Below are 24,423 nucleotides of genomic sequence, written 5' to 3'. Positions count from 1 at the left end.
GGCCTCCCCTTGGGTTGTCAGGAGGCGTGGCCGGCCTGCAAACCACCACAGGCCCCTCGCTCAAGCCGCCCACACCCCAAGGGAACCCCCACCCTTATCTGTGACACCCTTCAGGGCAAACCAGCTGGCCCCCACCCGTGCACCAGGCCTCTATCCTATCTAATAAAAGAGTAATATACAGATTGATCATCACTGCAACACACAATATAGCTGCCCCCATGTGGTCAAAGATCCTGCCCCCATGTGGACACAAGACGGCCACTACAAGATGGCCAGCAGGAGAGGGCAGTTGGAGATGATCAACCCTGCAGGAGAGGGCAATTAGGGGTGACCAGGCTGGCAGAGAAGGGAAGTTGGGGGCAAACAGGCTGGCAGCGGAATGGTTAGGGGGTGATCAGGCTGGCAGGCAGAAGCGGTTAGGGGCAATCAGGAAGGCAGGCAGGCAAGCAGTTGGGAGCCAGCAGTCCTGGATTGTGAGAGGGATGTCCGACTGCCCGTTTAGGCCCGATCCCACCAGGATCGAGCCTAAACGGGCAGTCGGACATCCCTCCAGGAGTCCCAGATTGGAGAGGGTACAGGCTGCGCTGAGGGACAACCCCCCGCCGTGCACGAATTTCGTGCACCGGGCTTCTAGTAAACTATGATGTTCGTTACTTAATTTCACTGTGGGAATCATTAATGTATAACCAAGTTAGCTTGGATTTAAACGTGATCCACTCAACAACCTACATACCTATTCAACAGTGGGACACTAGTTAAAGAAATATTGGTGCATTAATTTAATAGAACATTATGCAGCTTTTAAAAGAATGAAGAACTGAATATGCTTGATTTGGAAAACTCTCAAAACATTCTTAGTACAAAAGACAAGCTACCGGACTGCATACATAGCAGGATCCTTTTGTATATATAAATCATTTTCAATGCTATACATGTATAGTCTGCAATATGCCCAAAATAGTCTGCCCAGAGAATATACAAGAAACTGTTGGTGGTGGTTACCTTTGAGAAGAGGAGACTTTTCATTTTGTACCTTTCTGTACTGATTGAAATTGTTTATCAAGTGCATGTATTATTTTAGTTTTTAAGTGTTAACAGGAGTTCTGAGTGCTGGGATTATAGGCCATTTTTTAATTTTCTTCTTTATACTCTTCTGTATTTAAGAAAACAAACAAATCAAAAACCCAATAAATGTTATTTTTTAAAAGTGGTCTACACTTCCTAAACTTAAAGTTTGGATTTCCCAATAACTTCTTGGTGCAGCTGAGCCAGGGATTTCATTTCTGGTGGGTGAGACATGGTCATTCTAATGAGTGACTGATATCAACAGAAGCTCCAGAGCCCCAAAACAGGCCTGAAGACAGGCTTTGTGAGGAGCTACAATATCCCTGGGCAGTGGCTCAGACAGCAGAGGAGGCAGTTCTGCAGGTGTTTGTGAGGGGGCATGGTTTGATTAAAGAGGACATCACAATGAAAATTCTCTAATTCTGAATTTATTTAAAGGTTGAGAATTTAGGTATTTAAGAAGGACCTTTAAAGAAATAAATAGTATTACACTCTTGGGGAGAAAAATCAACTCCCCCATAAGGAAAAATACCGAGTGCAAAAGTCACAGGGGGTGGGGGAGGGAGAGAGATCTGAAATAGCCTAGAATTTTAAGATGACAAAAAATGTCTATAAGTTAATGTGTAATATGTCACCTAACTAAAGTTAAATATATACCCACTTTGCCCTTTCAGATAATATGCCGTTTGAAGGTAATTCAGAGAAAACAACCATAATATCCCAAGGAACAATTTCTAACCTTCATTGTATGTGCCTGGCTCAAAGAAGTATATATAAAGATCGGGGCACTTGAATCCATAACCTGGACAGTACAAACTTCTGGACAGAAATTGTCAGGAGTTCAAAAAGGCACTGAATATACTTCCTTCTCGGTTATCAAAAGTTCCCAGAACTTGTATGAATAATCCAAGTAAAATATCTACATTTTATATTACGAATGCAATCCACAGCACACACAGAAAACAAAGATACATATTAGCTCAACATAAAATACAGCCAGATTTAAGCCTACAGTACCTGAGATCCAATTGTATGGATTATGTAGATGGGGGCAATTATAAATTGCCAGATATTTGATACAGGAAAAAACTTCATTGACTGCCTTCATCCCTATATCGGTGATAATACCAGGATTTTCTACCACATCGGCCAGACCGTATTTCACCAGATCTGCATTAGCCATTCTGCCTAAAAAGAAAAATAGACTTTGTTTTAAAAAAAAGGTTAAGTGTCCAGGAGCACTGCCAATTCTTTATCTTAACTATGATCATTCGGTGTCATCTGCCCATCATCAGATTCAGGTTCAGGTATAGCTTTTAATTAGGTGTATTGTACGAATGGACATTAAAGTAAGAATTTATATTAAAAGTTGGGGGGGGCAGCTAATAGGAAAAATTATTTCCAATTATTCATAAAAGGCAAAAAGAAAGCAAAAATTCTTAAAGCAAAACTGACAGATATATTGTATTAGTTCAAGTCTATAGTGAAGTTTTAGTTTTATCTTTTAAAAGAAAAATAATACCTTAAAAATATAACTCTTTCACAGTGTGAGGATCATGTTTATGGAGTTGGGTGTGGCCGTATGTAGAGAAGAATAAACTTGGGGAATTCAGATTCATTTTTAGAGCCCATGCTATTGGTTGGTAAATCTGTATCTGTCCCCAGGGCATGGACTTCTAACTCAAACACACCCACTCAGCTGAGCTCCTGCTGTCTTGTCACAGACGAGGAGGTGTATATATAAGTAGAAGAGGTCCCTCCATTCTAGTTTATGCCACTGGAAATCACACCTCATCCCATATCCCCTACCAATGTTTCTCTCATCTATCTTCCCTCTACTCTCCAGGATGGTCCAGCTGACTGAACACTTTGAAGTAAAAACGGAACTGTATCTAGTTCACATTTCCATTTTCAATGTCCAGCACAGGGCTGGGGATACAGGAATTCAAACATCTCTCTCAGTCCTTGTAATCAAGTGACACAAAGCACAAAGGAAACACAGTTGCTCTGGTGAAACTGCCCTGAACACTACAGGGATTTATACCTTCAGTTTGGAACATGCTTAAAACAAGCAACCTACTCCAAAACTCTTCCAATTTTGCTTTCCATATAGTTCACAGTCTCTCTCCGATAGTACCCTTTTTGGGCCTTTATTGGCATTTCTTGCAGACTACCTGAACCCATCCTTTACCATTAAGCTAAGCAATTTTCTTCAGTCTCCTGATAAAAAGCTTTTTCTTGCCCATTGGACTTGAAACTTGCCTTTTCTCTCCTCTGATCAGGTAAATCTTGAACTTACCCTGTTCCTTGGGCGCTGTCTGAATAAACAGCCTGATATGAGAAAACCATGTCCTACATTCACTCCTTTGAGACTACTAGCGGATTCCTGCTCTTGGGGTCTCCTGATTGTAACACTCCTTCAAAACCCTGAGGACATCACCAAAGACTCATTTTTGTTTCTATTTAGTTCAGAGCTCATAGGTCTGCTAAAAGTTACCATTACTGAATGCTTTCTAAATGTCAGAAATTATAATAATAAAAGCCCTTGTTTTCTCATTTGTTAAATGAAGATAAAACCACAACAAATAAGAAAACATGGACTAAAGTAACTTGCTCAAGGCCCCACGATTAGTAGGCAGGCCTCAAGTCCATCTCCCACTCTCTCTCCAAAGCTTCAGCACTAAAGATTACTCTGTACTGCTTCTGGTTTGCAATGAGTGTTACATCCCTATCACATTTACAGGAAGCTCTGAGATCATAAATCTATGTAAACAAAGAACGCTTCTCTAAGTATTCATCCTTGGGTCACTTTTCTTGTATTCCTAATACATAGCATCTGCTTTTCAGCAGGTCCATTTCCTCAATCTGGCACTGCCACTTCTACCATAAATGTCTGAGACAAAGATTTTTGTCTCTTTTATATTTTGCCAGACCCTCTGTAACAAAAAAAGTGACTCAAGTTTTACCAGGGGCCACCCCCACCTCCTAGACAGATGCTTTAAAATCTAAATTACTGAGGCTGAGATTTAGTGACAGAGTGTGACCAGTGACCTCTCCTTCCTCTCTAAATAGAGGCACCTGGGTCCTATTCTGATGCAGAAAATTCTAGGCCGCCTTTGGAGAAGCAGAGAAGAACAATTATACTAGAGAAATGGAATAACTGCAGCAAATATGAAGAGGACAGCTTATAAAAAAGGTCAGAACTAAGAGACTATTAAATACGAAAAAGACTGTGAAACAAGTTATTTTGAAAAGTATAACATAATAGTAGCCAAAGGTAAAGTGTTTTTCTTTGAAAATGTGTAGGGAAGGGACAGAAACACAATAAAGAAATATGCCCTTGTCGGGTAGCTCAGTTGGCAAGGTTGCGAGTTTCATCTCCAGTCAGGGCACATACAAAAGGCAACCAATGAATGAATAAATAAGTGAAACAACAAATCGATGTTGAGCTTTGGGGAAGAACAAAATACAAGATTATAGAAAGAACACTAATTACCAAGCTAATAATTTTGTTAAGTTACTACACAGATAATATTACAATCTCATTCAAAACCAGAAAAGTTTAATATCAAATAAAGCAGGTCCTACAATGTCATTCATTACAATGTTGATGAGATACCACAAGAACTTTATTCTTGTTTATATCAATTAGCCTATGGTAAAATTAGTTTCATTATACAAACATTGTTTTGCCACAGTTCCAAGAACTTACCAAAAACGTTATGGAGGGACTTACTGTACACTGATTTTATATGAATTTACTATACTAATTTAACATTTTAAAGCTATGTTGGTGAAAAGCTGATCTCTTTCAAAGCTATAAAGATTAAGTGAGTCCTGTATTAAATTGGCTGATTTGATTGTTTTAATCCTTCACCAGTATTAATGAGTACTGCAACAAAGAAAAAGTAGAAAAAAAACCTATTACTATGGTAATTATTAGAAATGAAAAAGGACAACAGTCATGCGGTTTGACCTGGACTGTCCTGACCGGAGGAATTAAGCCTTGTATGGTTTTCTACAACACAAATTAGATCCAAAGAAAAAAATGCCATCTGGAATGACAGTGAACAGTGTAAGAAAGACTTGTTGCAAATTACATGGGGAATAAACTAATTCTTGCAAAAATAAAAACATGCTGGTGTTCTTGCATGTATGACTAACGTCATGTGGGAGAAAAGTTTGAGTAACGAATTGACATGCATTCAAACCCAAAGGCTAAGTTCCCCATTGTAAATACATTCCAGAAAATGCTGTGAACAAGCCTTCCAACAGCAATCATCATTAAATGAATACTGACCATTATGTGCTCACACTATCTGGGAAATCCAGTAGCCCCAGCGGGCTAATTATGGAAATGAAGAGCATGGGCAGGGAATGGGACCTCATCTGAGAGGACCATCAAAAGCTTCAAGAAGTGTGGCAGATCAAATTCAACAAATGGAACCAAGGATGACATTCTGTGAAAAAAATGAAGCAGAATGGGAAAGAAACTTGGGCAGCAAAGTGGAGACAATATCAAATGTAGATATGTAGATAAGGATTTTTTTTTTTTAGTATACTGATAATCACTACATTTTCTATAATATGCTAAATTCAGAGGCAATATTGAAAAAAATAATCACTGACACTTCAAGTTTAAATTAAAATTTTCTTTTTTCAAGAAGTGAGAGCACCTAAGAGTTTAAGTTGTCTTATATTCAGGAAAATATGGAACATCCCAATTCAGGTTTCAGTCAAGTAAGTTCCCTCCAGAAATTCTAAAGAATAAAAAAATGGGATAAGTCTTACTCTGCAGCAAAAACTCATCTACATATCCCAGATGAAGGGTTTCAAACTGGGGGAACTCCAACTCTGCCATTTTTAGGGCAGAAAAGACGCCATCTTTGGTTAGGGAAGGCTGGATTCGAACTTCATGTAACCTATGAACAAAGATAAAATCACAGTAAAATACAAGCAACCAGTAAAATACACAATCACAGTAAATTACAAGCAACCAGAGTCACAGGCTCTTCCTAATATAAGGCTCTAAAAGAAGTTTATCTTACTGAAGTGTCAAATGCAAACAACTTTTCTCCCCTCCATTAAAAAATACTAGAGATGTTTCCTTTAAAGATACATATTGCAAAGTGTGGGCACATCTTAGGTGGTACACGGAAGTTCCTATTAAATAACAATGAGTTACACAGTAAGAATCTTATATCCTTCCCAGTGCTTTCTTAAACCTGATTAAGTCAAGTAAGAATCTGGTGCTGGTATTTTTTTAACATCTTTTCTCTGCTAACCGTTATGTCCCATTTTAACAAAGAGTACACAGTTCTACAGTAGGTAACAATACCTATTTATTTAAACTTAGAAACAGTTTTGCTTTATTTATTTTCTTAATATCCAACTGATAAAAAGACTTTTGTTTTCAAATAAAATGAAAAAATAATTGATCCAATTTAAATAAAATATTAAAGTACAAGTAGAGGTAGACTTTTTGATAACATAGGAAATAGTAAATGTGGCATAGTGATATGAAATGTGTTATAAGGTCAGAAACTTGAAAAGGCTAATTTTAAACAGATTTCCCAACAGCAAATAATATCTCCAACTAACAAAACTGATTCAGAAAATCGTTGAAGTTGAGACATGCTTCCTGAGAGGGCTGCAGGCACCAGAGAATCAATGCTGTGACATCTGTTAGACTCTCAGGCACTTCTAGAGAGCTGACTGCTTTTCTCTGATGAGACCACATCCTTTCAGAGCTTGCTTGATCTGAAAAAGCAGCTCAACTGGTCATCAATTATAACATAAGACTACCACTAAATGATAACCCTGCTGCTATTTAAAAACTCCAGTGTATTTGAAATCCGAACAAGGCATGATCAAACTTTTCACACATATTCCCCCAAATTTTTGTAAAACAGGAAAATACATATAATTCTAAAAGACACAGGTGAAGAGGAAACTTACCTACGAGCAGCAGTGATAATGAGGTAACCAAGGTCTACTTCGAGAGCATTTTTGCAAGCTCCCAAAACAATGGTGTGCAAATTTCGAAAACCACCTGGTTAACAAAGAAAAGGAACAAAACCTAAGACTTTTCATTTGACCACAGTAAAAGCATTTATTCTCACTTTAAATGATATTTCTTAAAAGAAAATCAAAGTTGTTTTTCCATTCAAATGAGTATCTCAAGATTAATTAGGACTACTAGTTATGTCCTAAGATGAAAACAGATACCTTCACTCTGAAAAGACAGTCTGATGGCGTCTGAAAATTAGTCCAAATTATTTCAATTTTAAGTAAGACTTTTCAGAAAGCCAGAAGCTCATGAGGGGATTGTAAATAAGGAATCCTGGCATTTTCTGGCAAAAGTTTGAACCTTATATTTATAAGCAATAAGATCAACACTACTTTATTTTTAACTGGTTTTGCCTATGTTTCTAACTTGTAAATACAGAGGAAAAAATATACAAATTATTAATGTATATAGCTCAATGAATTTCACAAAAGACTGATTTGTTTTGAACTTCTTATAAATAAGACTACAAAGTATATATACTTTTGTGTCTGGCTTTGTTTATTAAAAATTTTGTTTATGAGATTCATCCATATTGTTGCCTGTAGCATTAGTTTGTTCATTCTCATTGTTGCACAGTATTCCATTGCAGGAATATGTTACATTTTAATTTTCCATGCTATTGCTAATAGGCATTTGGGGTGCTTCCATGTTGGAGCTTTTATGAACGTTACTATAAACAATTTTGAACACTCTCCTGGTGAACATTGTATGCATTTCTATTGGATATGAAGTATTATTATCATTATAACTATTAATGACTAGAGGCTTGGTGCACGGGGGTGTATGTCCCTCAGCACAGCCTACACCCTCTCCAATCTGGGACCCCTCAAGGGATGTCCGACAGCCTGTTTAGGCCGGATCCCAGTAGCATTGGGCCTAAACAGGCAGTCAGACATCCCTCTCACAATCCAGGACTGCTGGCTCCCAACTGCTCGCCTGCCTGCCTTCCTGATTGCCCCTAACTGCTTCTGCCTGCCAGCCTGATCACCCCCTAACCACTCCCCTGCCAGCCTGATTGATGCCTAACTGCTCCCCTCCCAGCCCAATTGCCCTTAACTGCCCTCCCCTGCCAGCCTGGTCCCCCCCCAACTGCCCTCCCCTGCCAACCCGGTCACCCCTAACTGCCCTCCCCTGCCAGATGGGTCTATATCCAAGTGATAAACATGAAAACATTTTATATACTATTAAATATAGTTATGTTATTAATAGCTGAGTTCTTCTGGTATCCAAGTCAAAAAACATCTCTTAAAACCAATGAGCATTAGACTTCCTTGTTAACATTTCTCAAAAACAATCTGAATGTAACAGATGTATTAACTAAATATAAGTATTAACAAGCCAGAAAACATGCCTTATCACTCTACTTAAGATTTAACATTGCATAAAATGGAAATGAATACTAGCTTGTGCTCACGGTTACTTACTCTCTATGAAATACACCAGACAGAAAGTGCCATTACTGACAAGCATTTTCTTTTGAAAAGACTCAAAAGAGAAGTAAATAATATCTTAATGATTTTTAAAAACTGATTTTTAAAATATTTAATAACTAAAGAAAAACAAATACCTGATCTCCAACTGTCTTCAACTACATGTTGGATAAGACCTCCAAGGAAAGGAACTCGAACCATTTCTAAGTGTTCCAAGTTTCGGGCAGAGGCTAAGCCTGTTACTAAAGGGACATATTTCAAGGAGTTTGTGGGACCTGGGAAAAAGAAAAACAAAATTCAATGAATTATATAAACAACCTTAAAGACAAATTTTCAAGTCAGCAGTTGAAATAACATAAATTCTATGTTAGAAAATGAGAGCCAAATAGTTGGCTCTTTGCCATTTAAACTTATTAGAATGAAAGTATTGGCCTGTTAACCATATGCTTAGTATAGGACTTGTCAAGAACATTGGATAGTTTTTGGTTTTTTTTTTAAATAAATTCCCTGAACTTTTAATAGTTTTGAGCTCAAAATAACTAAGGGGGAAAAAGCCAATTTGAAAATTGGATCCTTCACTCAATAAATAGAGCAATCACTTAAACATATCTCTATGTAATGATTGTTGTATAAGTGTTATGGAAGATCATAAAAGATATGTTCCTATCAAAGAGCTTGCAACTGACATGGAGATAAAACATGAAAAATTATAAAAATATAAAAATGCAGGACATATCAAGTACAAAAAATAAGATCTTCTATACTATATTTTTAAAAAAAGAAGAAAGAGAACAGAAAGGGAAGTAGAAAGAGGCAGAACTTGAAGGATGTATACAAGTAAAGAGGAGGAAGTGTGTAACTCAGGACATATAGCATAAGGAAAGACACTGAGATGAATGTGGTATGGTTGTAGACATTACGTAGGCACACCTGACTATAAAAGAATGTGTATCTTGGAAAGGAATCAAAACAAAAGGCTATCAAGAAGGGCCCTGGTTACTATGAAATTTAGAGCAAAATAGTTTGCACCTGACACACTCAGGAAACAGAGACACTGAAGGTTTTTGAACTGAAAAGCAGTATCATAAAAGCAGTGTTTTATACTTTAAAGTACATTAGATCAACTATTTACGTGCAGAATGATTAGGCGACCAGAGACAAAGAAAGCAAACAGAAATCTATTAGAACAATCCTATAAAAAAGTAAGTGTGAAAGTGCCTGTAAGAAATACTTAGAGACATAGTGACACACACACACCTCCCCATTTTTTTTTTTTTTTTGCTAAGGGTCAGACACAAATCATGTTTTGTCTTCAAAACAAAAAGTATTTATCTTCACAAGGTAAGTTACAAAACACATAGTATAGTAGTAGCAAAATATAATTTTGTTTATGAATGTAGCTATGGAGTTTGCTTTAGGTTATTTTTAGAATAGCATATGTGTAATTCCACCAGGACTATGTCCCATTACCTGCACAGTTCCTCATGACGAAAGTTCGCAAGCTGATGCAAAGAAAGTCTTTGAATGGTTGTGGCTTAGTGAGTCTTACCCACTTCATATAAAGGTGCCTTAACATTGGGATACAAGGAATTTCAGGAACATTCACCCCTAAAACATAACATGTAAAAAAAAAAAAAAAGAACAAACAAGAAAATCACCAGGAAACTCTGTATTCTGTATCCAAGTTCAAGTCTATTTTCAAGTTGATAACATATCCTTCATGGATATTTTCTTCAGAACAAATTACCCAATTAAAGTCTATCAAGTTTGGCTCACTTAAAACAGTCTTGTAAAAAACAATTTAAACAAACCATAAATAGACTAGTACTTTGCTATTTCTTGAGTAAAAGCACATGGGAAGGTAGGATTTTAAAGGTATTTTTATATGTTATACACGTAAGTCTTTCTCATAATATCACAACCCTTCCAGGATACATTTGCCCAGTGGATATAACATAAATATAGGTTATTGAAAGCAAAAGTAAGAAGATACAGAAACAATATACAAAATTACTATTTTACTACCAATGTCCACTATCCTGCCAGTGGGAAAACTAAATTTCTCAGCACAAATGCAGGCTAGCTGGCTTTAAAAATCATGGTTTCTGACTGATATCCGACACAGAGATTAAAGCTGTTCTTACAAATCTATGAATCGTAAGGATTTGTAGATGTGTAGTAGGAGCCAGTCAGCATGATGCTAAGAAAGTGAGAGACCTGTCAGTCATTTATTTTAATACTAGAGGCCTGGTACACACTGTAACCATTGCAAATAAGGTGATCTGGAAAAGACCATCTTTTCCCCATTTCTCAGGGAAACAGAGAAGTGGGAGTTTTCCAATGACTCTGGGTTGAAGAACACAGGGGCACTTTCTGCTTGGAGAAGATACAAGTAACCTCAGAGCTATAATGAAGATGTTTATTATATAAAAATAGCTACATGTGGCTATTTGATAAATTAACATAAAAACATTCAGTTCCTGTTTCACTGGCCACAGTGGGTACCATATGGGATAGTACAAGTATAGGACATTTCCATCATCACAGTAAGTTACACTGGAGGACTCTGCTCTAGAGGGCTGAGCTAGAACAAGAGGTAGATGTTAGAGAACAATGGCAGGATTCTGGCTCATTGAAACGAACAAACAAACAAAAAAACCAACAACTTTCAAAAGTACTCAAACTATCTTCAAAAAGGAAACAGAGTCATTGTGAAGCAGTATTTCTCGCATCCCCCATCCCAGGCTTTTTAATGGAAATTTTTATACAAATCTCATAAGCATATCTTTGCCACCATCAATCAACAAAGACAATTCTAAGGAACGGCATTTTAAGGAGTCACAATGACCTGAGAAACATGTACTCACCAACTAAATGTAAAGTTTGAATTTTTGCTCCTATAGGAATTTTCAGTTTATTTTCAGGAGGAATTGGAAATGCTCCATTACGATTCCGAAATTTCCCCAAAATATGAACATGCGGCATATACGTCCAAATGGATTCTACCAATTCCAAATGAGAAGTCTCCACACCCTAGAAAATAATGCCCAAGCAAGTATAAGAAAGGCTTTTAATTTAGCACCCAAAGCTTCTATTTCTGTATCATAAGATGTTAAGCATGCAATGGAACTTAAAAGTTTGCTATGGATGAAATTTTCATGTGAGTGAACATGTGTTATCATTCTTTTTATTTGTTTCATCAATTAGTTGATGTCAAATGTTCAAACTAGAGGTACTCACCACTAAGTTTGGGCATGCCTGCAAAGCTTCCAGAACACCTGGAATGCTAAAAGCTTCATGGCCACGCACCCTCCGCCTCTCAAGGTATCTAGGGTGAAGGCCATACAGCTGTTCGACGTCTGGCATCTTCTTCAATAGTGTCAGAAAACTGGAATCTGTGAAGCCTGAGAAGTTCAAAGATATTTAGAGACTAGTTCATTTTTCTGTTTGTCAGCATTTGCACTTTGCTCCTCCCCAAAAAGTACTCTCTGGTACATAAAACCTCAAGGGGTCCATAGACCCTACAACTAAAAAACATGAGTAAGATAAGATCCACATCTTCAGAAAGCTAAATCCCATCCCAACCTAGGTTCTTTTAGTCCTAATAACTACTCTGTCCTATGTTTAACTATCACTCCTTAGACATTTTATTTTTTTTTAATAAAGATTTTATTTTTATTATTGATTTTTAGAGAAAGGAATGGGGAGAGGAGAGAGAGAGAGAGAGAGAGAGAGAGAGATAACACCAATGTGAGAGTGAAACATCTATGGGCTGCCTCCTGCAATGCTCCCTACTGGGATCCAGTACACAACCTGAGCATGTGCCCTGACCTGGAACCTCCCTGATCCCAAATCAAACTGACAGATGCAAGGGATGATGCCCAACCAACTGACCCACACTGGCTGGGGCACTACCTAGTCCTAGACATTTTAGACAAGCAATTTTCAACCTTTCTCATTTTATGACATATATAAACTAATTCCTAAAATTCTGCGGCACATCAAAAAAAAACACAACATTTTTTGCAGATCTGACCAAAAAATAAATAAAAAATGTATGACTTGATTGACGTACAAAAAATAGTAATAGTAATCACCTACCCTTAAAAATTTTTTATTGAATTTAGGGAGGGGGAGGGAAGGAGAGAAATCGATTGGCTGTTCCACTTATTTATGCATTCGTTGGTTGATTCTTATGTGTGCCCTGATCAAGGACTGAACCTGTAAACTTGGTATATCAGAAAGATGTTCCAACCAAGCCATCCATCCAGGGCCTAATTACCTATTCTTTTTGCAGATAACATGATATTGTACATAGAAAACCCTAAAGACGCCACCAAAAAATTACTGGATTTAACAAATAAATTCGGCAACAGAGCAGGCTACAAAATCAACATCCAGAAATCGATGGCATTTTTATACACCATAATGAAGAAAATAAACTGATAAATAAAATAGAACCAGAGGCATGGAAACATGGAACAAACTAAGAAATCTCAGATGAAAGGGGTGAGGGGTGGCAGGAAGAGATTAACCAAAGAACTTATTTGTGACAGGGTGGTGAAGGCCTGGGGCAAGGGCAGAGGAACTGGACACCTGGTGGGGAGGGGTAATGGGGGACCAAAGGGAGGAAATCTATAATATGTAATACTCTCAACAATAAAGACAAAAATTTTTTAAAGATCAGGTGTCTATACTGTACATAAGGATTTTTACTATCAAGAATTAACCAATCAGATGCAACTTTATTATGTGACATGACCAGTAAGATGCAACTCTGGCCTGGCCGGTGTGGCTCAGTGGTTGAGCACTGACCTATGAACCAGAAAGTCATGGTTCGATTCCTGGTTAGGGCACATGCCCAGGTTGTGGGCTTGATTCCCAGTAGGGGGCATGTAGGAGGCAGCCGGTCAATGATTCTTTCTCATCATTGATGTTTTCATTTCTCTATCCCTCTCCCTTCCTCTCTGAAATCAATAAAAACATATATATAAAAAAAAAGATGCAACTTTATTATGGTTCAAGACAGCTATTGTTGTGCTGGTTGTTATATTTTTATTTGACAACCTGGGGCTTTTATTTTTAATGTAGGCTGTCAGAAAGCCAATTGTCTGCTCACAAATGATAAAAATAGTAACTCTCAAGAATAAAAATGGCCCTGGACAATTTGGCTCAGTGGATAGAGTGTTGGCCTTCAGACTGAAGGGTCCCAGGTTCAATTCTGGTCAAGGATACATGCCCGGGTTGCAGGCTCGATCCCTAGTAGGGGGCGAGCAGGAGGCAACCAATCAATGATTATCTCTCATCATTGATGTTTCTCTCTCTTTCCCTCTCCCTTCCTCTCTGAAATCAATAAAAATATATATTTTTTAAAAAGAATAAAAATGAAGCCCCAAATCCCTAAGTCTTACATACTAAAGTTTTCAAAAGTTGTTCTATTTGTACAGGGCTAGTTCAGATGATATGGTAACTTTAGCATCACAAAACTAAAGAGTAAGAAAGGATCTCAGAAATGTCTTGGTCTTTCTAATTATAACAATTCACATTATTATCCTGTACTAGAGGCCTGATACACGAAATTCGTGCAAGAATAGGCCTGCCTTCCCCTGGCTGCCGGCACTGGCTTCCCTCTAGCACCCGGGACCTGGGCTTCCCTCGCAGCCCCGGCTTTGTCCAAAAGGACATCCAGTCTAATTAGCATATTACACTTTTATTATTATAGATAGTAACCTTATTGACATCCAATGTGCTAACCAATTTACATGTTTTTTCATCTATTCTCACAACCCAATGAAAAAGGTTACCACCGCATTTATAATGTTAAAATTAGAGTTTAAAAGCTACCATGTGGCAGAGCCGTAATTCAAAACTAAATCTGACCACTACCAATGTCCATTCTCTTTCATTGTACAGTACATGCTGCCTCTCACTAAAATGTGGGTAAAATTCCACCTAATATTTACAGAGATGGTGTGAGAATTCAAAGAGATTGTATATGTAAACCATAATAGTACTATATAAAAACCTTAGTTAGCATTATTATAGAATCAGGGTTTAAACTCCAGGGACAGGCCTGATGACACTAATAAGCAATTAATGAAATCTTATTCTAGACTAGACACTGTTTGCTGCTTTGACTCTCTTTTTATATTTTTTGCAGGGATGGAAGCCTTGAGCTCACAGATATTTATCCCAATCTGAAAGAAGTCAGCAACGTACATACAAATTCTTCTAAAGTGTTTAAAATGGGAGCTCTCCTGTGCTGCTTTTTATATAGTGCACTGATCTCATCTCCAGAATTCCTGCTGGCCTAACCTCCATTAAGCAAATCTAATGTAAAGAATGGCAGTCACTTTCACATTGCCCTAATTTCTTTCCTGTTATAAATGATCCCTCTCCAGAGAAGATGAATGCTTTCCCTTTAGGATGATTTCTTTCAAGTATTTAAAGACAACTGTTCTAGCCTCAGGTCTTTGCTTAACAAAAAGGTATATACTATTGTTAACTAATTCTGAACAACCCGTAAGAGTTACCAGGTGACTAAAGACGCTCTGGAAAGGATACGGCTGCCCAAGCTGTACAACATTCCAGTGTTCCAGAGGTAATCTGTCCTATGCCACATAATAGGACAGAATAAGACAATTACCTCCTCAGCCCTTCACATACCCTTAAGGCTCCCCTATACCCAGCCCCATCACATTTTCAAAATATCAGGATCTGGATACTTTGATGAAAGATGGTTAAAAAAGACATTTAAAATTGTTAAACACAGTAATCAAAGGGCACTAATTAATGGATTGATGTTAACTGGGGGGGGGGGGGGGGGAGGAAATCCTGATTGGCCCTTAATTTTAATTCTTCCCTTTCAGATATGTTCTGCTTATATAAAGTGATCAACTTCCTTTTCTTTTTAAAAAAAATATATTTTTAGTGATTTCAGAGAGGAAGGGGGGGAGAGAGAGAGATAGAGACATCAATGATGAGAGAGAATCATTGATCAACTGCCTCCTGCACGCCCCATACTGGCAATGGAATCCACAACCGGGCATGTGCCCCCAACGGAAATTGAAACGTGACCTCCTGGTTCAAAGGTCAATATTCAACCACTGAGCTACACCGGCCGGGCTCAACTTTCTTTTCTCATGGTCTCTTTATCTGAGGTCCATTTGTTGTGGTTAGGCTACTAACTTGGAGTTCTTTACCTGCAAGGCCAATGTCTTATTTGAAAATATCCAAGCCCTAGTATAGGCCTTTTAAAAGTGCTAAAGAAATTCAAGTTCCAGAAGTGCAACTTCTGTGGTCTACTAGAGCAGCTTTACAAAAATGTATAAATATTTTTTTAACCACAGGGCACCACTGAAGGGGTATAGGAAATCATGAAAAACTGCATTGTAAAAAAAAGGACACTTTATCTAATGTGATAGACATATATTTAGGTAATAAAAGGCTCATAAGTATTTTCTAATCATATATTTGTGGAATAGGCTGATATAGTTCCTTTAAAGAAGGCGTCCTCAAACTACAGCCCACGGGCCACATGCGGGTGGGGTGTTTTTGCCATTTTGATTTTTAAAATAAGATATGTGCAGTGTGCATAGGAATTTGTTCATAGTTTTTTTAAAACTATAATCCGGCCCTCCAACGGTCTGAGGGACAGTGAACTGGCCCCCTGTTTAAATAGGAAATGAAAACAACAGACCATTAAAACAGGAAAGCATCAGGCAAAATGTATTTTTGTAATAGATTTTTATTTATTTCAGAGGAATAAATAAGGAGAAGGAGAGAGAGAGAAAAACATCAATGATGAGAGAGAATCATTGATCAGCTGCCTCTTGTACGCCCCCTACTAGGGATCGAGCCCACAACCCTGGCATGTGTCCTTGACTGGAATCGAACCCAGGACCCCTCAGTCCAAAGCTCTGACCATTGAGCAAAACCAGCCAGGGCCAGGCAAAATGTATTTTATCAAACTAACCCAACCTTAATAATTTAGCTAAAACTCTGCCTCCTTACTTGCAAGATGATTCCAATTGTCTACCTCAAGACAAAAAGATATGATGACAAGTTACCTTTTATGGAAACATAATTAATGCTAGTTTCCAGGTTGAATCCACTTACCACTTGGCATGTATTCCCACCAGCGCCCAGCACAGAGATCCACAACCCTCACAACTCTCAGATACAGGGTCACTGCTTCCTTTAGCTTCCGGGAAAGACATTCCATGCACATGATATCCTGCAGAGGGAGGTACCTTTGTGAGAGAAAGAAACTCATATTTATCAAGTCGTAAGGACTTCCTCTCCCTGATGGGTGATGTTTTCCTTCTCCCATTCTCCTACCCCTCAAATGAAATAAGACCTTAGGAATATTCATAGGGTTTTAAGATTAATAGGCATATACGGCTTTTTAGTAAAAACAGGTAAGTCAGCAAATACTCAAGTATCCAAATAAAAAAATACTGAGCTTCCTCCATAGGGCATTTAATAGAACCTGCCTTTCTTCTTTTAAGTTTTTAAGGACAAAAAAAAAGGTATGAAGAAAAAAATCTTAATACATTTCAAAACAAGATAAGGGAATGCAAGTAAGATGAGAGTACTGATCATTTTGAACATGCCCAATATTATTTTACTAGAGGCCCGGTGCACGAAATTCGTGCACGGAGGGTGGGGGAGTGTTGTCCCTCAGCCCAGCCTGCACCCTCTCCAATCTGGGACCCCTGTGGGATCGGGCCTTAACTAGCAGTCAGACATCTCTCTCACAATCCAGGACTGCTGGCTCCCAACCACTCACCTGCCTGCCTGATTGCCCCAAACTGCTTCTGCCTGCCAGTCTGATCACCCCTAAACACTCCCCGGCCAGCCTGATTGATGCCTAACTGCTCCCCTGCTAGCCCGATTGCCCCCAACTGCCCTCCGCTACTGTCCCGGTCACTCTCAAGGGCCCTTCCCTGCGGGCCCAGTCGCCCCCAACTGCCCTCCCCTGCAGGCCTGGCCCACCTCACCTGCCCTCCCCTGCAGGCCTAGTCCCCCCCAACAGCCCTCCCCTGCCAGCCTGGTCGCCCCCAACTGCCCTCCCCTGCTGGCCTGGTCACAACCCAACTGCCCTCTCCTGCAGGCCTGGTCGCCCCCACCTGCCCTCCTCTGCAGGCCTCGTTGCTCCCAACTGCTCTCCCCTGCTGGCCTGGTGGCCCTTAACTGCCCTCACCTGCTGGCCTGATCGCCCACAAATGCCCTCCCATGCCGGCCATCTTGTGGCAACCATCTTGTGATCACATGGGGGTGGCCATCTTGTGTGAGGGCATGACGGTCAATTTGCATATCACCTCTCTATTATATAGGATAGCTTTCCCAGATCCATTTTCTGTAGTGGCTAAAAAATTCCTCTCTGCTCCCTCAACACCCCCCAAAAAACTCTATTTTCTCAGATATGTACAGTAAGTTTATAGTATATAATTTTCCCTAGATCTTTTACCTTTCAGATCACACACTTTGATAAAAGTATTTCATAAGCATTAAGTGAGAATACTTTATCTGAATTGCAATTCCTCTTTTCCAACCTCGTTATATTTTCCTTCTTGACACTTTTCAATTAACCTTTATTTGCTGTTTCCAGTAATACCAACATATATTTTGAAAGATCAGGAAATATCATTCTCTCTCTTTTTCAACACTCTTCCATACACACTTAGATTAATTTTTTAAAAAAACATACAAGCTACCCTTTATGGAGATGGTATCATGTCACAGATGGAAATCATTGCTTCACAACTTTTCAAGGTAGGCTGTTCAATGTTTGCCACACAGCCCTCCCCCATCCTTTCTTTCCTTCTCTGCTCTGCTGTGTTCCCTATCCCTCTATCAGTTGACTTTGGCCAATGTCAAGTCCAGGCAAAGGCTTTCTGAATTGCTAGTCACCTAGTTGAATTCTTCAACATCCCTCATTGATTCCTTTAACCCTACCCCTACCCACACTTCTCAAAATAGTCCCTTCATTAAATTATCTTCAAATTCCAGCTGAGTTTATCTTGTTTCCTGCTAGAATCCTCATTGATAAAGTAGGTGCTATAATTATTCCATTTTGCAAGTGGTGAAATTGGCTCAGAAAAAACCTGCAAAAAGTCAACAGCCAGGTAAGAGGGAGGAAGAGCAGAGATGTCAACACAGCTGGGTCTGAGTCTAATTCCTAAAAATTAAGCTAATTCTAAAGGAAAAATCCGACTATGCCTGATGAATATTTCTCTACTCCATTTTTTCCCTACCTCTGGCTCCTCTCCCATCCCTTTTAAAACTATTTAAAAAAGAGAATCAAATCAAATCATTTTCTTTACAAAAACAAACAAACAAGTATTACTGCTAATTTAATTTACAGTCTCCATAACTTAAAGGTAAGCAGGACAATTTTTAGAAACTATATAACTACACATTTTATAAACAATGAAAAATATTGAATTTAGTTTTGCCACTAAAACACTTTCCCCCAAATCATTGTTATCCAAAGTATTTGCCTCAGTTAATATTATACTCCCTTTAAATACAAATAGATCAGTAATCACACGAAGTTGATCTTACATTTGCCCTCAGAAAAAGAAATGTTATTTTTTTCTTCGCAGATACATAGTCAATGGGCTTGAGTTCAAAAGGCAGATCAAATACATTTTAGAAAAGATGTGTTTAACATGGCACACACAACAAAGATTAGGTTTCTTTGAAGGAAGCAATAGTTTTACTTATTTCACGAAAACATGCTAAGTAGTTATCAAAAACTAAACCATGGGTCCTCAGATAAAAACTTCAGCAGCTTAAAAATAATTTTTTTTTAGAATAAACAGCTCATACCAAATTTAAGTATTCAGCTTAGTTCACAGTTCTTTACATTCTGCCAATTTGCTGCATGTTTTTTGCATTATAACCAGAATAACATCCTTGTGCTTGACTCCAACCCTTCAAGTATTCTGTTTGAACTGTATGTTATTTGATCCACTCTCAACTTAAAATACAATCCAATTTGTCCATACTATGTCCTTCCATCATTCACAAATGTCTAACACACATGCCTAGAAACAACTTTATCTATGATTTCTTCTGGAATTTTAATAGCTTTATTGTTTATTTCATTGATGCACTTAGAATTTAGTTGTCAGGTATGAGATAAGAACATGCTTTTATTATTTTCTCCAAATGGTTTTCAGGTTGTGACATCATCAATGAATAATAACCCACATTGCTTTTCCTCAGTGATGTGAATACCAAGCTTACTATAAACAAGATCCCCACATATATTTGAATCTACATATGGAGCCTACATATGGAGTTTATCTATTTTACGCTACTGCCTGGATATCTTCTCCAATTCCAAATCCTTAATTATTGTATATTTTTAAATGTATTTGAATATCTGATAAGGGTACACTCTTTTTTCAAAAAATTTTGGCTATTCTAGTAGACGTTTTTCTGTAAGATGAACTTCAGTAGTTTTACATTATGTTAAAAAAAAAAAATCTGTTATTTTAATTGGGCCCCTATTCCCAGAAATAAACTAACAAAAACTACATTATGACACAAAATAACGAACTGAAAACAATAAAGACTAATACATATTTATATTAGAAAAGAAAAATAAAGTGTCCATGATTCCCTACAGTAACTCTGCTACTTTTTAAAAACATCTAAATTTACAAATATTTAATAATTTTTAAAAATTAAAATCATTTCCAAGAACTTCATATGGAAATTTCCCCTAGTAAATAATCTAAAATAATTGAAAGTCCAGATGCTTAGAAAAGTTCACTGCAATTGTGTAAGAGAAAAACTGGAAACAATCCAGATGTCAAAACACAGGGTGTAAGGTAATTATCATGTCATAGGAATAGAACACAGTGATTAAAATGACAATTATGAAGACCATGTAGCAATATGAAAAAGTCAGAACATAATCATAACCATTAACACTTACCAAGCATTTAAGTCATGCAAAGTGTGAGGTGCTTTAAATCTCACTGAATCCTATATAATAAAGAGGTAACATACAAATTGTCACGCCCTCGCACAAGGTGGCCACCACAAGATGGCCGGCAGGGGAGGTCAGTTGTGGGCAATGAGGCCAGCAGGGGAGGGCAGTTGGGGATGACCAGGCCGGCAGGGGAGGGCAGTTGGGGGAAATCGGGCCAGCAGAGGAACAGTTAGTCGTCAATGAGGCTGGCAGGGGAGTGGTTAGGGGTGATCAGGCTGGCAGGCAGAAGTGGTTAGGGGCAATAGGCAGACAGGCAAGCGGTTAGGAGCCAGCATTCCCGGATTGTGAGAAGGATGTCTGACTGCCGGTTTAGGCCCGACCCCCAAGGGTCCCAGATTGTGAAGGGTGCAGGCTGGGCTGAGGGACACCCCCGCCCCCTCTGTGCACAAATTTCATGCACCGGGCCTCTAGTCCTTATTATAACATCTTTACTAGTATATCTATCATTGGTCCACAGCTAGTAAATGACAGACAAGATTCAAACTCAAGTCTCCAACTCCAGAAACAAAGCATATTAGGATTTGTTTATTGAATGGATCATGACTGAAGTAAGAGAACAGGGGAAACTAGAAAGACAGGTTTTTTTTGTTGATGTTGTGGGTTTTTTGTTTGGTTTGGTTTCTTTAACTATTGTTATAATGCAATTTGGATAAAATATATTAAAAAAAAAAGATTTTGAAAAAAGTTCATCACAAAATAACTTCCATGTGTGCACTTCATATGGTAATGATGGGTATTATTTCACAAACTTTTGATTCAACCACTTACATATATCTGAATACTGAGCAAAAATATGTTTCTCAATGTGGGTTGTAGTAAAAAAAAAAAGTCAGAAATGCTGCCTTATGTACACAGTGCTGTAATAACAAAAGTCAACAAATCTTTTAGTCAAAAAGAATTCCAAGAGGCCTGGAATGTTAACACAGTCTAGAAAATAGCTGTCCAATAGAACTTTCTACCACAAAAGAAATAATCTTACCTAAAAATATGGCAAAGCACTTCATGTGAAAGTTGATTCATATAATCTTTTGTTTCCTCTGATACTGTTTCCTCAGGGATCTCATTATTTACGAGACATCTTTTAACACTTTTCTTTCGTGGACCCATTGCTGCGTTATCTCCAATATAGAAGAGCAAATCTCCCCTCTTTGTTACTTGAATTCAAAGTACCTGAAAGCAAGAAGAGAACAAAGGAGACTAAAGTAGCAAATCTGATGCAGAAATTATCCCTATAAAACGTAGATACTAATAAAACAACATTTACTTTAAAATACAGACAGACAAAGGTAATTATAATAGTACAGATCACATTCAAATTAATAAAACTATTACACAAAAGGTACAGAACATAGTTTTCTGGAGAATAGTACAGAATATACAACAATTATTTAGAACTAGTGACCTAGTACACGAAATTCGTGCACATTAAAAGGAGATTAATTAGAGGAAATAATTTAATATTGCTATTTGCCCTTTCTCTATAATATAAGTGTCAGAGATGAAAGAAAATTAGTAAAATGTATGTGAAAACCTACCTCCTGTCAGAGTCTGGGGCTCACCAAGGGACCCAGAGTCAAGACCCCGCCCACCCACATGCACCTCAAAATCACGTGAGACCCAGACCCGGCTGCCCCCGCTCCCCATTGGGCTAGATCCAGACCTGGCTAGTCCCACCCTTGTCAAGCCCTGCAAGGCAGGGGGCAGAGCCTCAGGTCCCCTGGCCCGGCGCCAGGACAGGGGGCATGGCCTGAGGTCCCCCAGCCCAGACCGGGGCGGGGGGCGTGCCTTGAGGTCCTCCGTCAAGCCCCACCAGGTGGGGGACACGGCCTGAGATCCCCTGCCAAGCCCCGCTGGGTGGGGGGCATGGCCTGAGGTCCCCCGTCAAGCCCTGCCAGGCTGGGGGTTGCAGCCTCAGGTCCCCCGGCCCAGCACCGGGAAGGGGGTGCAGCCTCAGGTCCCCCGTCAAGCCCCACTGGGCTGGGACACGGCCTGAGTTCCCCCGACCCAGCACTGGGGGTGAACCTTGAGGTCCCCCGTCAAGCCCCGCTGGGTGGGAGGCACGGCCTGAGGTCCCCTGTCAAGCCCCACCTGGTGGGGGGCGCAGTCTGAGGTCCCCCAGCCTGGCGCTGGGGTGGAGGGAGCAGTCTGAGGTCCCCTAGCACAACAGCAGCACCAGGACAGGAAGCGCACCTTGAGGTCCCCTGTCAAGCCCCGTCGGGTGGGGGGCGTGGCCTGAGGTCCCTGAAAAGCCCTGCCGGGTGGGGGGCGTAGCCTGAGGTCCCCCAGCCTGGCGCTTGGGCAGGGGGAGCAGCCTGAGGTACCCTAGCCCAGTATCAGGATGGGAAGCACACCTTGAGGTCCCCCGTCAAGCCCTGCTGGGTGGGGGACGCAGCCTGAGGTCCCCTGTCAAGCCCTGTCGGATGTGGGGAGTGGCCTGAGGTCCCCTGTCAAGCCCTGCTGGGTGGGGGTCACGACCTGAGATCCCCTGTCAAGCCCTACCAGGTGGAGGGTGCAGCCTGAGGTCCCCTGTCAAGCCACACGGGGGCGTGGGATGGTGTACCCTCAGGTCCCTGCTGAATGCTCATTAAGGCTCCTTATGGGAACTTGGCCTCAGCTGTGGGTGCAGCCATATTTGTGATGGAGTGGTGGTCAATTAGCGTATTCCCTCTTTATTAGATAAGCAAAAATCCAAGGAACCAAAAGTCTTGGATTCTAATTTGTACTCTGTTGCTTCTTAGCTAACTTACTCAATTTCACCAAGCATCAATTTCTTCAAATATAAGGCAAGAGCTCTCACTTCCCAGTCACTTGATTGCTATTCTCATCAACTGTACCGTAACATTGCTCTTGCATCCAATCCCACGGGCTTTCAGGCCTCTATCAGCCCTCACCTGGGCTACAGCAATGGCTTCCTAAATGATATCCATCACTATAATGCCAGGGCCTGGAATAAAGCCTGCCAAAAGTAGGCCTATACTATGTAATTTGCTGAATAAATGCTTACCATACCATACTCCACACTGAAGCTACAGTTATCATTGTACAACATTCCTCTGATTGCTTCCTAAGTGAAAAGAGCAAGATGTTGAATTTGCATAAAAGAAAAAGGACAAATATGTTTGTGTTGGCATGGGACATTTTTGGCAGGATACATGATAAAATATTAACAGTAGTTACCTCTGGGGAGTAAGAACAGAGGTTTAGGAAAGCAGGAAAGAGACTTTTACTTTTCATATTCTTCTCCATTGTTTGAAAATTTTAGATTGGTCAAGTGTAGTTCTTAAAAAACACACAATGACCGAATCAGCCTGCAAAAAATCCTAGTTTCTAGGATAAAATCTTTCCAATGTGGTCTCAAGCCACCTTTCCCATCTCACTTTTCAATCCTACCACTTGCTCCTCAGGACACTCACTCCAGCCACACCAACATCCTCGGTTCCCTCAAACCATCATTGATATTTCATCCCTAATAAGCTATTGACTCCCGACTAGAAAGTCCTTCTCTTCCCTTCCTTATTTTTTGGCCTAAGAAACCACTAATTTGTTTTCTTTAATCTGCCTTCAAAATCTAGATTAAATGTTAAGTCCTCTGTGAAAACTTCTCCCTGGGAGCTTCTACCATAGCAACTTGTGTAATGTTTTATTCATCATGTCTCTGCCAGGAAAAGGAAAAGAAACTCAACCTCCTGCCTCTAGGTGATAACAAGTCCTTGGCTCATAATAAATTCTCAAATGTCTGATGTAGGAATATCCATCAGTCCTTCCATTACTCATATGCATCCAGTAGCTTCAAGGCTGCTAAGAACCGTTTCATGTTCCTATTTGCTACCACAGCACTCAATGACCTC

General features: G+C 39.4%; 1 protein-coding gene across 7 annotated transcripts in view; it reads right to left on the bottom strand.

Moving 5' to 3' along the window:
* The window catches only part of FBXO38 (F-box protein 38), a 55,704-nt gene that overhangs the window by 26,011 nt on the left and 5,270 nt on the right, over nt 1-24,423 (bottom strand). For 4 of the 7 annotated variants that reach the window (XM_079771746.1, XM_079771750.1, XM_079771751.1 and 1 more), the window contains exons 2-10: nt 21,555-21,745; nt 16,684-16,817; nt 11,806-11,969; nt 11,433-11,598; nt 10,036-10,173; nt 8,703-8,840; nt 7,024-7,117; nt 5,857-5,987; nt 2,083-2,253 (exon numbers count right to left, since the gene is read on the bottom strand). In XM_079771746.1, coding sequence (XP_079627872.1) covers nt 2,083-2,253; nt 5,857-5,987; nt 7,024-7,117; nt 8,703-8,840; nt 10,036-10,173; nt 11,433-11,598; nt 11,806-11,969; nt 16,684-16,817; nt 21,555-21,682 — 1,264 coding nt within the window. In that variant the 5' untranslated portion in view covers nt 21,683-21,745. Of the gene's footprint in view, nt 1-2,082; nt 2,254-5,365; nt 5,802-5,856; nt 5,988-7,023; nt 7,118-8,702; nt 8,841-10,035; nt 10,174-11,432; nt 11,599-11,805; nt 11,970-16,683; nt 16,818-21,554; nt 21,746-23,579; nt 23,640-24,423 lie in introns of those variants that run through there. The other 3 variants (XM_079771747.1, XM_079771749.1, XM_079771752.1) reach the window with 3 other exon arrangements.

The sequence above is a fragment of the Cnephaeus nilssonii genome (assembly GCF_951640355.1).
Source record: "Cnephaeus nilssonii genome assembly, chromosome: 5".
Lineage (NCBI taxonomy): Eukaryota > Metazoa > Chordata > Mammalia > Chiroptera > Vespertilionidae > Cnephaeus > Cnephaeus nilssonii.
Note: the sequence above shows the minus strand (reverse complement) of the source record. Positions and strands in the feature narration are given on the sequence as shown.